The sequence below is a fragment of the Diceros bicornis genome, chromosome 13 (genome assembly GCF_020826845.1).
Source record: "Diceros bicornis minor isolate mBicDic1 chromosome 13, mDicBic1.mat.cur, whole genome shotgun sequence".
In the NCBI taxonomy this organism is placed as follows: Eukaryota; Metazoa; Chordata; class Mammalia; order Perissodactyla; family Rhinocerotidae; genus Diceros; species Diceros bicornis.
In genome coordinates this window covers 5569558-5582240 of record NC_080752.1, presented here as the reverse complement: position 1 = coordinate 5582240, position 12683 = coordinate 5569558, and the positions used below count along the sequence as shown (strand labels likewise).

The 12683-nt window shown below is 44.2% G+C and overlaps 1 protein-coding gene across 1 annotated transcript; it reads left to right on the top strand.

Annotated features, from left to right (window-relative positions):
* Positions 1-451: 451 nt before the first annotated feature.
* On the top strand, positions 452-6468 carry SVBP (small vasohibin binding protein). Its single transcript, XM_058552137.1, has 2 exons — positions 452-1037; positions 6040-6468. Exons 1-2 carry the CDS (start codon positions 924-926, stop codon positions 6124-6126), a joined length of 201 nt encoding a protein of 66 aa, XP_058408120.1. The 5' UTR covers positions 452-923; the 3' UTR covers positions 6127-6468.
* Positions 6469-12683: the final 6215 nt, after the last annotated feature.

The following is a 12683-nucleotide window of genomic DNA, read 5'->3' as shown; positions in this document are numbered from 1 at the left end:
CAACAGCCGCGGCGACAGCCCGGGCGACAACTCCCCCTCCAGCCCCCAGCGCCGCAGCGGGGCGTCCAGACGCGCTCTCTGCGCAGGCGCCGCCCCTCCTGCGGGCGGGGCCTCGGAGCGCGCCGGCCCGCCCCCCGCCTCCTGGCCCCGCCCCCAGGCCCGCCCGATCCGAGGCGCGGGGGGCTCGGGACTCCAGGCCCGGAGGTAGAGATCGGCCGGGACCGTCGCGTGGGGCCGTGTCGGCGACGCGGCGGGACCCCACGGTCCCACGGCCGAGGAAGGAAGGCGCCACTCCGGCGCGCCGCCCGCCGCCATTTCGCGCCGGCAAGGGCAGCGGCGGGGGGGCAGCCTCCCCTGGGCCCGGGCGGGGGCGGGCCGGGCCTCGCGCGGGCGGCCGAGCGGGGACGTTACGGTCCGACGGGGCGGTGGTGGGGAAGCCGTGGCCCGAAGGCCCGGAAGGGAGCGAGGCTCGGGCCGCCCCGCTGCCCGGCTTGGAGACGTCGGCTGGCCCGTCCCCCTGGGCCCGGGTGTCCTCATGATCGTACAGCCCCACGCGGGGTTCAGCACGCTGCAGTGCATGAAACGTGGCCACATGGGTCCTCTCATTTGGTCCTCACGGCAGCTCTTGCAGGAGGCCAGGGAATAGACTATTGTCCCATTTTACAGACACAGAAAACTGAGGCTCAGAGTGGGGAGGAGATTTGCCCAGGGACGCCCCGAGATGTGGCGGTGGAACTCGGATCTTACTCCTCCAAATCTAGCGCCCTTTCCACTGGCCCACTCTGCCTCATCTGTCAAAGGAAGGGGCTGAGTTAGGCGAGTGACCGACAGTTCTTTTTCTTTTCTTTCTTTTTTTCTTTTTTTTGAGATCAGTGTCTTTCTGTACCATCCAGGTCAGAGCTGACGTATTCAGAAGCCAAGTCATGGATCCACCCGCACGTAAAGAAAAATCCAAAGTTAAAGAACCTGTCAGCAGAGTTGAGAAGGCCAAGCAGAAATCAGCCCAGCAGGAGCTGAAGCAAAGACAACGAGCAGAGGTGAGATGAAGGCAGGGCCTGCAGGCTGCCGGAGGTGATGCTGGAAGAGAGAAATAGTAGAGGAGAACTGTGACGCGGAGCCCTGCCGGCCTCCAGGCGGACCAGGTGTTCTTCCAGATTTAGAGAGGGGATCACTGAGGTCCGGAATGGTAAAGTGGCACCCCAGAGTCACGTGCCAGTTAGTGCCAGAGCCACGACCAGTCCCAGGTCTCCAGAGGACTCCTGGTGCGGAGCTTTTGCGGGAGGGACCTGAGGGAAGGAGGAAAGGAGAAAGAGCAGGGACGGGTAAGGGTGGGTCAGAGTGAGAGAGCAAGTGTCAGACGCCCCTAGCACGCGTGTTCTGGACTTCCCCCGGAGAGGGGCTGCTCATACTCGGCGAGGAGAGGCCCACGCCGCACACCCGCCCCTGTGTTCCCTTGTTCTAAAATCAACTTGAGAATGAAAAGCTTAAGCCGTTTACACTGCCCATGTTGAACCACATCCAGACGTGGGTATCTTATTTTAGTATTTAATATCAGGAAAAAGCTTGCTACACTCTTTTCCCTCTTTCTGTTCCTTTTGTTCATTTCTTTTTTTTTTTTTTGAGAAATTGAAAAATAGACCATTATAACAAATACTTGGGTACTCAGCACCCCAGATTGGTATTGGTTAACATTTTGTCACATTTGCCTGGAGTCTTTTTTAAATAAGATAAATAAAAAATACATATAAATTTGAAGACCCTTTGCCCATTTCCTGTCTTACACCCTTTTATCCCTCCCTATGGGCAACCACTATTATTTTTTTATACTCAAATATATTAATAGATATCTTTGAACAATATACAATGTTCTTTTGTGTTTTAAATTTTTCAAATAATAAAATTCCATATGTTTTATTTTGCATGTTGCTTACATTATGTTTCTTAGAACTATTCAGGTTGATGTAAGAATCTAGTGTATTCCTCACACTGCTTACAGTAGTCTGTTTTATGAATCCACTTTAGTATATTAACCCATTCCTCCAGTGATGGACATTTAAATTATTTATAGTTTTTTTGCTGTTACAAACATTGCTTTAGTGAAAAACTTTTAGGTGTCTGCTTTGGCACTTGTGCTAGAATTTCTGTAGGGCGTACGTAACTAGAAGTAGAATTACTGGTACCTTTCAGTTTTGCTAAACGTTGCCAAATTGCTTTCAGAGAGATTGTACAAATTTGCACCCCCATTAACAATGTAAGAGAGTTCTCATTCGTCGCTTCTTTTCCACTTCTTTGACACTTGGTAGTGTCAGACTAAGTTTCTGTTAGTTTGATCCCTTCATTAAACAAATATTGAGGGCCGGCCCCATGGCTTAGCGGTTAGCTGCGCGCACTGTGCTACCGGCGGGTACCGATCCCGAGCGCACACCGACGCGCCGCTTCTCCGGCCATGCTGAGGCCGCGTCCCACATACAGCAACTAGAAGGATGTGCAGCTATGACATACAACTATCTACTGGGGCTTTGGGGAAAAAAAAAAAGAATTAAAAAAATATATATATATATTGAGCGGCTCCTGTGTGCCAGGCACTGTTGTGGGAACTGGAGATACACGACAAGGCAGAGAAGAATCCCTGCCTTTGTGGAGCTGTATTCAGTGAGGGGGCAGACAGTAAACGTAGTAAGTAAATTTAATAGTGTGTTTGAAGTTAATCTATAAGCTGAAATCTGCCTGTGGATTAAGACAGACCATCTGAGAGCTGTGCGCCTGGATTCCAACAATGTTCCGTCTCCTTCACCTCCCGTCCCCCCGGATCCAGGCCCACAGGTGACTTTCCTGCACGGCACTTGGGTGAGCTGTCTGGGGCTGGTGTAAGAAGCAGCCCGAGGACACTCCTTTGTGCACACTTTGGGGACAGCTGTTTTTGGGGACATTGCTCACGTCCTTATTGCTGCCCTTTGGGTGAGGTTCCACAGGTTACATTTACTTGTCTGCCTTCAAATCCCAGCTCCTCCATAAATCCTGGTTCTTCCCATGTGACCTGGGACAAGATACTTAACCTCTCTGAACCTCACTTCCTCGATTCCTCCTTGGTAAAATGAGGATGCTAATCTCTACGGCACAAGATTGTTGTAAGGAACAGAAATGCTGTATGTAAAGCACTTAGCAGAGGCCTGGCACGGAGCGAGCACTCAGGAAATGGCTGCGCTTGTCCTCGGGCCTCACTGGGCTTCCGGCGGTCAGCGTGCTTTTGTTGTGTGGACTCTGAGCTGAACGACTGCTGGCGTCTGTGCTGACTGGCGGTAGTGCAATACTGGATTTGCACTCTCGCAGCAGCTGGCACTTGTTGAGCTCTTCAGATGTGCCAGGCACAGGGCCAACCTGACGTGCACGACCACATGTCATCCTCACCCCAGGGCTGCTTATTGTTACTCAGGTATTACTGTTACTCCCATTTTGACCTCAGTAAATCCTTCCTGGAATATGGTGGGGAGATATAAAACACACGACTTTGTGAGAGAGAAGGTGTTATCCTTGTTTTACAGTGAGGCGACGTGACCAGAACCCTCGTTAATGGGGAGCCGAGGGCCTTCCGACCTCTGCCCCTGCTTGTTTGCTCCGCCCCGCAGCTGCCCCGCTGTTTTCTTCAGTGTGTGGCCTGGAACGCAGTCTCCTAACGGAGGAATGTGACAAGGCCCTTTAGGGGAGGAAGGGGCACCGTTTCCATTCAGTTCTGCAAAGATGCCACATTCCGGAAAGTTGGATGTGAAGGAGAGATGTGAGGGGCAAATGGGGGCAGAAGGCACGTTGGGCAGTTGAAGCAGCGAGCAGCGTTTGACACTGGTGGGGCCCTTTCCTTCCTGACAGTCCGTCATTCCTTGGCTCAGACCCCTAACCCATTTGTGTCTTTTTCTCTGCTGATTTTAGTTTGCCCTTTCTCCTACCATCTTGCCTCCTTGATCCTGAGGTCTGAGAAGGTATTTAATATCCTCGCAGTCCAGTCCCACCACAGTAATATGTAGATTACAAATGTTCGTTAAAGCATGAAGGAATGAGGCAGAGGTTTTAAAAAATATATAAATGTTAAAAGTATACATGTAATATGTATGTGCAGGTTAAAGATGATGAATAAAACAAACACCCTTGTACTTAACACCCAACTAAAGAAGCAGAACGTAACCCATAACTTAGAAACTCTTCGGGCCCCACTCGGGTCATGGCCCCAGCCCTTCCCACTAGCAGTAGCCTTGTTCCTTAATTTTATGCTAATCACTCCCTTGCTCTTCTGTATTAATTTACTATTTCTGTGTGTACCCCTAAAGAATATTTTGTGACACAGGAAAATATTGTCTAGTTTTGGTGTTTCTGAACTTTATATGTATTGCTATATTTTGTGACTGGCTCTCTTCACTTAGCATTTTTTAACCATTCAAATTTATTTATTTCTTTTTATTGTGGTAAAACATACATAACATAAAACTTAACCATTTTAACTGCCAGTATTATGCTTTTTGAGAATCACTTGTGTTGTTTGTAACTATTTTCATCACTGTGTAGAATTTCATTTTCGTTAAAGATGATAGGATCTTACCACAATAAAAGAAATTTTTGGAGGGACCAGCCCCCTGGCCTAGTGGTTAAGTTCGGCACACTCCACTTCAGTGGCCTGGGTTCACAGGTTCAGATCCTGGGCACAGACCTCCACCACTCGTCAGCCATGCTGAGGCAGGGACCCACATATAAAATAGAGGAAGATGGGCACAGATGTTAGCTCAGAGCTAATCTGCCTCAAGCCAAAAGAGAGGAAGATTGGCAACAGATGTTAGCTCAGGACTAATCTTCCTCAGCAAAAAAAAAAGAAAAAAAGAAAAAAAGGTTATAGGATCATTCAAGCTTTCTATTTATTCTAGTCAGTTTTGATCCTTTTACTTTTTCTAGGAATTTATTTAAGTTTTCAAACTTATTGACACAAAGTTCCTGTTTTGTTTTAATTGCCATTATATCAGTAATTGTGTTTTCTTTTTAATTCTAATAATGTTTCTCTGTGCCTCCTCCCTTTGATCTTGATCAGTCATGTCAGAGGTTTGCAGGGTTTTCTTCAGTATTTTCCAAGAACCATCTCACAGTCGTGGTGATCCTCTCTATTGTACATTTGGTTGCTTTTTCATTAATTTCTGCTCTTATTTTGTATTTCCTATTTGTCTCACTTCTCAGTTTCTTTTTTTTTCCCCTTCTCTTCTTTTTAATTAATCAAGTTATATCCCCTACACATAAACACACCCCTTCATTTTTTTCTTCTACAAATTGGGAATTTTTATGATGTTTCTGTTCTTAGTGGATTGACTGATTACTACAAGGTGAGGAATAAGGTGGATCCCCTGTCTTTCACCTTTTAGCATGTCTCTTGCAGTTTCCTTCCACCCTAATGGCTGCCTAGGCCGTCTCCCCGCTACCTCCTCCCTGGACTGCTGTAATAGACGCTTCCTAAGTGACCTTTAATCTCTGCTCCCCACACTGCATCCCGCACACAGTCTCCACTTATCTTTCCCAAAGCACAGGTAGAATCAAGTTGCTCCCCTGCACACTTGTCTTTGCTGGCTCTCCAGAGTCAGCCAGATAAAGTCCAGATTCCTTGGCATAGCATCTAAGACCCCAGCATACTTTTCTTGCTTTCTCCAGCTCCTCAGCCCCCACTCTATAATATCCTTCATATTAGCACACTTGAAGTTTCCAGAACTGATCCTGTACTTTTCATCATATTTATTTAATGGTAATCTGCCCCATCCCCCATCGCTTATCATGTCCCTTCCCCAGTCTCTACCTGTTCAAATCCTACTGATCCTTTAAAGGTCAGATCAAGCCCCCTGCCTCACTGCTTTGCTGATTCCCCAAATAGGATTAATGTCCAGCTCTCCTGTTCCCTCGTCACTGTCCCTGCGTCACTGGTGCAGTTCTGGGATTTTCAGAAGACCCAGCCTGTTGTGTCTGAAGATGTGTTGAGCAGCTGCCTCCACTGCTAACGTGTCTTCTTCTCCCATGCAGATCTATGCCCTCAACAGAGTCATGACGGAACTGGAGCAGCAGCAGTTCGATGAGTTCTGTAAACAGATGCAGCCTCCCGGAGAGTGAGCCACCCCTGTGGCCAAATGAGACGGGACCCTGGAGGCTTTGTGAGCTTGTTACCAGTTTTAAGCTGAGGTGGCCCATTTGGAGCCTTACAGAACTAGACAGGAAGACATTTGTGTTATTCCTAAAACTGGATAAATCTGAACTCCCTACATGTAACTTCTGCTTCACTGGTGTCTCCAATCTGAATTGGCCCAGTGCTTGCTGAAGAGACTTGTTTTATTCTTCTAAGACAATAGACCTTTTTTTTTTTTTCACCTTTTTCTATTGTTTGAGAAAAATCAGTCTTTCTTGTGAAACTGTAAATCTTCTCCAAAAACACAAATAAAATACTAATAAAATGTTCGTTTGCTCATAATTTAGTTTGGGGGTGCCTAGACATAGAACATGTAGTCAGAAGGAATGTAATAGGGAAGAAAAGTTGAGGCGAGCGGAGGGAACACTTCTCCTTCAGGAAGGGAGTGGACAGGAGAGGAGAGAAGAGAAAGATGGTGGCTGCTGCCGATTTTCATTCTTCCTGGGCCTAAAGCTCTGCAGACCCTACAGAGCCTAAGCTTTTAGCCACACAGGTATAAATACGTGACCTTGCGCTCCTAGGGGCGCCCTGCTCAGGGTTAGAGGCTTGAAGCTCGGAGTCCTCTCACCTTGTGAATGTGGACGGTTAGCAGCAGGCTTGCACCAGCGGGGAGAGGGGGGTGTGGGAACTTTGGGTTTTTCATTTTGGGGGCTACTTTGTCAGGCCTAGAAACAGGTTTATGTTGGGAATATTCAAACTGGACCCATCCACCTGCCATCTTTAGGTGTGGAAATGTAAAGTTGTTTCTGCAGCCGACAGTTGCTTCAGTAATGGTGGCTCATACTTCAACTCTAGCAATGGAGTTATTTTAATGCTGAGCAAAAGGAGAAACTGTTCTCTCAGGATATTTCATTTCCAGATATTCCTTGGGAGTAGGGGGAAGAGGATGTCAGAAAGCAGAATATGTATGGACATGAGGCAGATCACTTAGTTATGGCAAAAGAGCCAAACGCTGCCACCCCCTTCACTTTCCACGCTGGAAATGCCTGCGTTCTCCCAACTGGTGCTGGGGCAGCTCACACAGTCCCCATCTCTGTGTCTCTCTGCTGCCTCTGAAGTCACAGAATTCTGTTCCCATCGCTGTGGCTTGTTTTAGGAGTAAACTGGGATGTTAATGGGGTGAGAAACTTTCTACCACTGCCGAGAATGTATTTTTGGGAGACCCCAAGTTATAATTAAGGATAATCTCTACACAGATTGTCCCCATAAATGGTAATTAGGTTCTGTGGTGTCCTGTTGAATTTAGGTTGAATGGAGATTTTTTGGTTTCGTTTTTTGGAGGAGTAAGGGGTTGGAGTGAGCTGTCATCATAAACCTAAGGAAGTGCTGTAGTTTGCTAGAAAGAGCACAGTTTTTGGAGTCAAATGACCTGGGGTCAAATACCAATTCTACTATGCTGGGTAAGTTATTAACCTCTCCAAGCCTCACTTTTCCCATCTATGTAATGGAATAGTATTTTCTTCCTCTCAGGATCACTTGTTGAGAAATAAACAAGGTAATGTATATAATAGATACTCAGTAAATGTTCCTTCCCTTCCCAACCACCTTGTTTCACAGGAAATGTTTCAAATTTCAAATAACCAAGTAATACATGAGCGTTGGTTGGAATGATTCTGCTCCTTAGTTGGGAACTGCTTGTATTAAGATGTATCAGCCCTGGATATACTCTGTCCTAGAAAAGTGCTCTAGTATTGCAGTTTTTTAAATTGTAGGTGGTTGTCAAATCAGTTTAATAAATTGTGACAAGCTTTTCTTTTAAATGAAATAATAGAATAGATTAAAAACTATCACATGTGGTAAGGATATTGTTTCATGAAGCTTTGTTTCAGGTTTATATACACTTATGAATGTGTATACTGCATTTGAGGTAAAAGTTATTTCTTACTGTGGGTTGTGGTAAAAAAAAAAAAAAAGTGTGAGATATAAGAGGGTGCTTGAACCAAGACAGGAACGGATCATCTTTTTATTCAGATTTTAAAGAAAAAAAATGGTTTCTCTCCTACCTCAGAAATACCAAGGTAAGGGTTCCAGAGGCCTTTGTATCCATGTTTGGAATAGCATTGAATGCTAAGGCTCTTAGAAGTATAATCCACAATCCATAGTCCATTCTCAGTGTCTCAGAGGTGAGAGAAGATGTTTTTGAACCCTTGCATCAAAAAATTAATAATGAGAGCACTGACATTGGAAGTCAGGCTACCTGGGTTTGACTCTTGGGTCCACTACATACTAATTGTGTGAACTTTGGGCAAGTTCTAATCTCCCTAAATTGGTGAGTCTCAAACATTTTGGTCTCAGGACTTCTTTATACTCTAAAAATTAAAGAGCCCCAAAAGCTTTTGTTTTGTTGTTCATGTTAACCTGTAATAGATTTTTATTATTTTTAAATGAATTAATATTGTTAAAACTTCTGTTGCCATATTAGAAATTAAAACAAAAATTTTTTAAATTTATTAATTCATTTAAATATAATAAAAATCTATTACAGGTTAACATAAATAATGTTTTTGTTGAAAAAAATAATAATTTTCCAAAATAAAGAATCATTTAATGAGAAGAATGGCATCGTTTTACATATTTGCAAATCTCTTTAATATCCAGCTTAAAGGAAAACAGCTGGATTCTCATACCTGCTTCTGCATTCTGTATTCTCATGTTGTTGTGGTTGAGTATATGAGGAAAATCCGTCCTCACACTGATATGTAGTTGGAAAAGAGAAGAGCATTTAAATAGCTGCTAAATATTCTTTTTTGATACGACACCAAAACTCAGCAAGTGGTAGTTTCTTAAAGGTTAGTTACAACTTGAAATCTGATATTATATCAATGAACATTTTGTACTTTATTACGTTAAAATCCATTGGTCTTTGAATCTTGCCCTTTGAATGGATCATCTATCCACGCATGATTTTGTAACACCGTGCATCAGTCATTTAGAAAATATTGGTTCACTGAGTTATGCAGATCTTCCAAATGTCGACCCGTTTTATTATACAACATTAAAAACACATATTCATTAATATCCCCACTAATCTCATCAGAAATGTCTTTGAGTATTGGAAAACTGTCAAGCTCAAGGTGGTGGATACAAGTTTTCCAAAATTCTAATTTTCACTTGAAAGCTCAAATTTTATTCTTGGCAACAAAAACTGTTTTTTCTTGAAGTGACAGTCTCACTCAGTTCCTATTTCAAGAAAACCACGTCTGAAAAACCCTAGTTTGTCTGTCAGTCATCGTTTGGTGTTTCATAAGAAAAGCAGCTAGTTCAGCTCAAATTCAGACCAATGCTTTTCCTCGAGACAACCAGTACCATATAGTGCCACTGCCTAGATTCACACCAAGGTGCCAGCAGCTTTACCCACCATTGCTTGGCACCATTAGCAAAATGTCAATGGTGACATGTCAGTCCCTGTTTTGGGATTATTAAGAAAGTAGTTTTAACCTTGAAAAGATCTCAGGAACACTTTGAGAACTGCTGACCTAAGCCTTTGGTCATCTCCCTTGTTGGGCTGTGTGGGGGATTAAGTGAAATAGTAAAGTGCAAGGATCAGTTCCTGGCACAGAGAAAGGGCTAAATGCATGTTAACTATTATCGTTACTATTATTTTATCTGCTTTTGTGTGTGTGTGTGTGTTTTTAATTGTTTTTGAAGAAGAAGAAGATTGGCCCTGTGCTAACATCTGTTGCCAATCTTCCTCTTTTTTCTCCTCAAAGCCCCAGTACATAGTTGTATATCCTAGTTGTAGGTCCTTCTAGTTCTTCTGTGTGGGACGCCACCTCAGCATGGCTTGATGAGCAGTGAGTAGGTCCGTGCATGGGATCCGAACCGGCGAACCCCAGGCCGCCGAAGCAGGATGTGCAAACTTAACTGCTGTGCCACCGGCCCGGCCCCTGTTACTGTTATTTTAAATGAAAAGTTATCTAATGGGAAGGGAGGAAGGCTAGAGGGGAGAGGAGAGATCTAACCTTTATTTAACCGCTTTTACACATCATTCACTATTCTAGTTATTTTATGTGTCATTGTATTTAACCCACAAAACAACCCTGAGTAGAAGTAAATATTCCATTTTACAGATATAGAGGGAGTGACGTCAGCATCATGGCGGAGTGAGCTTTCCCGTGAATTCTTCCCCCACAAAATACAACAAAAGTAACAGCCACAGACAAACAACGGAATCCCAGACAGTCAAAAGCTGGAGCGGAGGGATCCACGCTGCCGCACATCTGAGAGCGGAACGTGCTGGGCCCCCGGAGGAAGTGGGGAGAGGTAAGGAGAACTCCGCTCCCTCCCCATCAGATCAGCGATCCGGTCTGCGCGGCTCCCAGAGAGGGGGGAGGGGCGGCCCTCGGCGGGAAACTGTAGCTCTTCGGGCGCTCTCAGCCAGTGGGAAACTCCCGCACAGAGGGCTCAGAGGAGCCACAGGGCTACCATCAACATCTGAGCAACCCAGAGAGCGGATAAAGAGGGGCAAACGAGAAGCCTCCCACGTCAGGGACCCAGAGGGCAAAAGAGAGAGCTCCCCCCTCCCCACAACCCGGAGTCTGCAGCTCGACCAGATCTAGCGGTCCGAGGCAGACCAGAATAAATTGGACTGGACCCGTGGATCGCAGTGGGGAAAAGAAACAAAACAAAACAAAACAAAACAAAACTGCGGATCGCAGCAGAAAAACTGGGGCAGAGCGCAGGGGGCTTAGACTACACAGCCCTTCACCACCACACAGTGGCGGCAGGTGGAAAGTGCAACCAGAGACTTCCAGGATGAGGAAAATCAAAACCAACACAGGAACCACAATGCAAAAATATATGAAATCACCAGACCAGAAACAAAATGACAAGCAACCAGAAATCAACCCCGAAGACACAGAAATCCATAAACTAAATGACAGAGATTTCAAAATAGCTATCATAAAAACACTCAACGAAATACGAGACAACACAGACAAACAATTAAATGAGATTAGGAGTTTCTTCACAAAAGAGATTGAAATCATAAAGAAAAACCTATCAGGGCTGATGGAGATGAAGAACACAATGGAGGAGATAAAGGAGAATCTGGAATCTTTAAAGAACAGAGCTGACAATATGGAGGAAAGAATTAGTACTTTAGAGGATAGGAATACAGATATACTCCAGATGGAAGAAGAGAGAGAACTAAGACTAAAAAGAAATGAAGAAAGACTCCGAGAAATATCGGACTCTATTAGAAAATGTAACATAAGAATTATAGGTATTCCCGAGGGAGAGGAGAGGGAAAGAGGAACAGAGAGCCTATTCAAGGAAATAATAGCTGAAAATTTCCCAAATCTGGGGAAGGAGCAGGAAATACCAGTAAGCGAAGCCAACAGGACGCCTATATATATTAACAGACAAAGGCCTTCACCACGACACCTAGTGGTAAGGCTAGCCAGGGTCAACGACAAAGAAACAATATTAAGGGCAGCTAGACAAAAACAAAAAATAACGTACAAAGGAACTCCCATCAGGCTCTCAGCGGATTTCTCAACAGAAACTTTTCAGGCTAGAAGAGACTGGAATGATATATTCAAAATACTAAAAGACAAAAACTTTCAGCCAAGAATACTCTATACAGCAAAAATATCCTTCAAATATGATGGAGAAATAGTAACTCTCCCAGATAAACAAAAGCTAAGGGAGTTCATGGCCACGAGACCGCCACTACAAGAAATACTCAAGAAGGCCCTCAGGCCTGAAAACAAGAAGAGAAAGGGAACACAAAGCTTGGAGTAAGGAGAAAAGTAGGTAGACAAAATCAGAGAAATAGTAGATCTTTACCGGAATAGGTTAGCAACCACTTAAATACTAAACTCAAAGATCAAAGGAAGAAATTCACCAAAAATAAATTTAACCTCATCACTGTAAACACACAGCCACAACACAAGATAGAATAAGGTATAACAAGAGCAACTTAGAAGGGGAAGAGGAAAGTGACTGAATTGACTTAGTATAAGGAAATAGGAGGCTATCAGATAATGGACTATCTCATACAGAAGATTTTTCGCCCAAACCTCAAGGTAACCACTAAACAAATAATCAAATTAAAACCACATATGATAAACAAAGAGAAAACTAGAAGAATCATAAGACAGAACAACCAAACTGAATTGGCAGTCCAAAACAAATGGGACAAGAAACAAAGGAAATGCAAAAGAACCAGAAAATAAGTGACAAAACAGCAACATTCAACCCTCATATTTCAATAATTACCCTAAATGTAAATGGATTGAACTCTCCAATCAAAAGATACAGAGTGGCAGGATGGATTAAAAAGCAAGACCCAACAATATGCTGCCTTCAGGAAACACATCTTAGCACTAAAGACAAGCACAGGCTCAGAGTGAAAGGATGGAAGACAATACTCCAAGCTAATGGCAAACAAAAGAAAGCAGGTGTTGCCATACTCATATCAGACAAAGTAGACTTCAAGATAAAACAGGTTAAGAAAGACAAAGAAGGGAAATATATAATG

Coding starts and splice junctions, on each gene's coding strand:
- SVBP (XM_058552137.1), top strand. CDS start 924: ATGGATCCACCCGCACGTAAAGAAAAATCCAAAGTTAAAGAACCTGTC. Junction 1,038..6,039: donor AGCAAAGACAACGAGCAGAG/GTGAGATGAAGG, acceptor TCTCCCATGCAG/ATCTATGCCCTCAACAGAGT.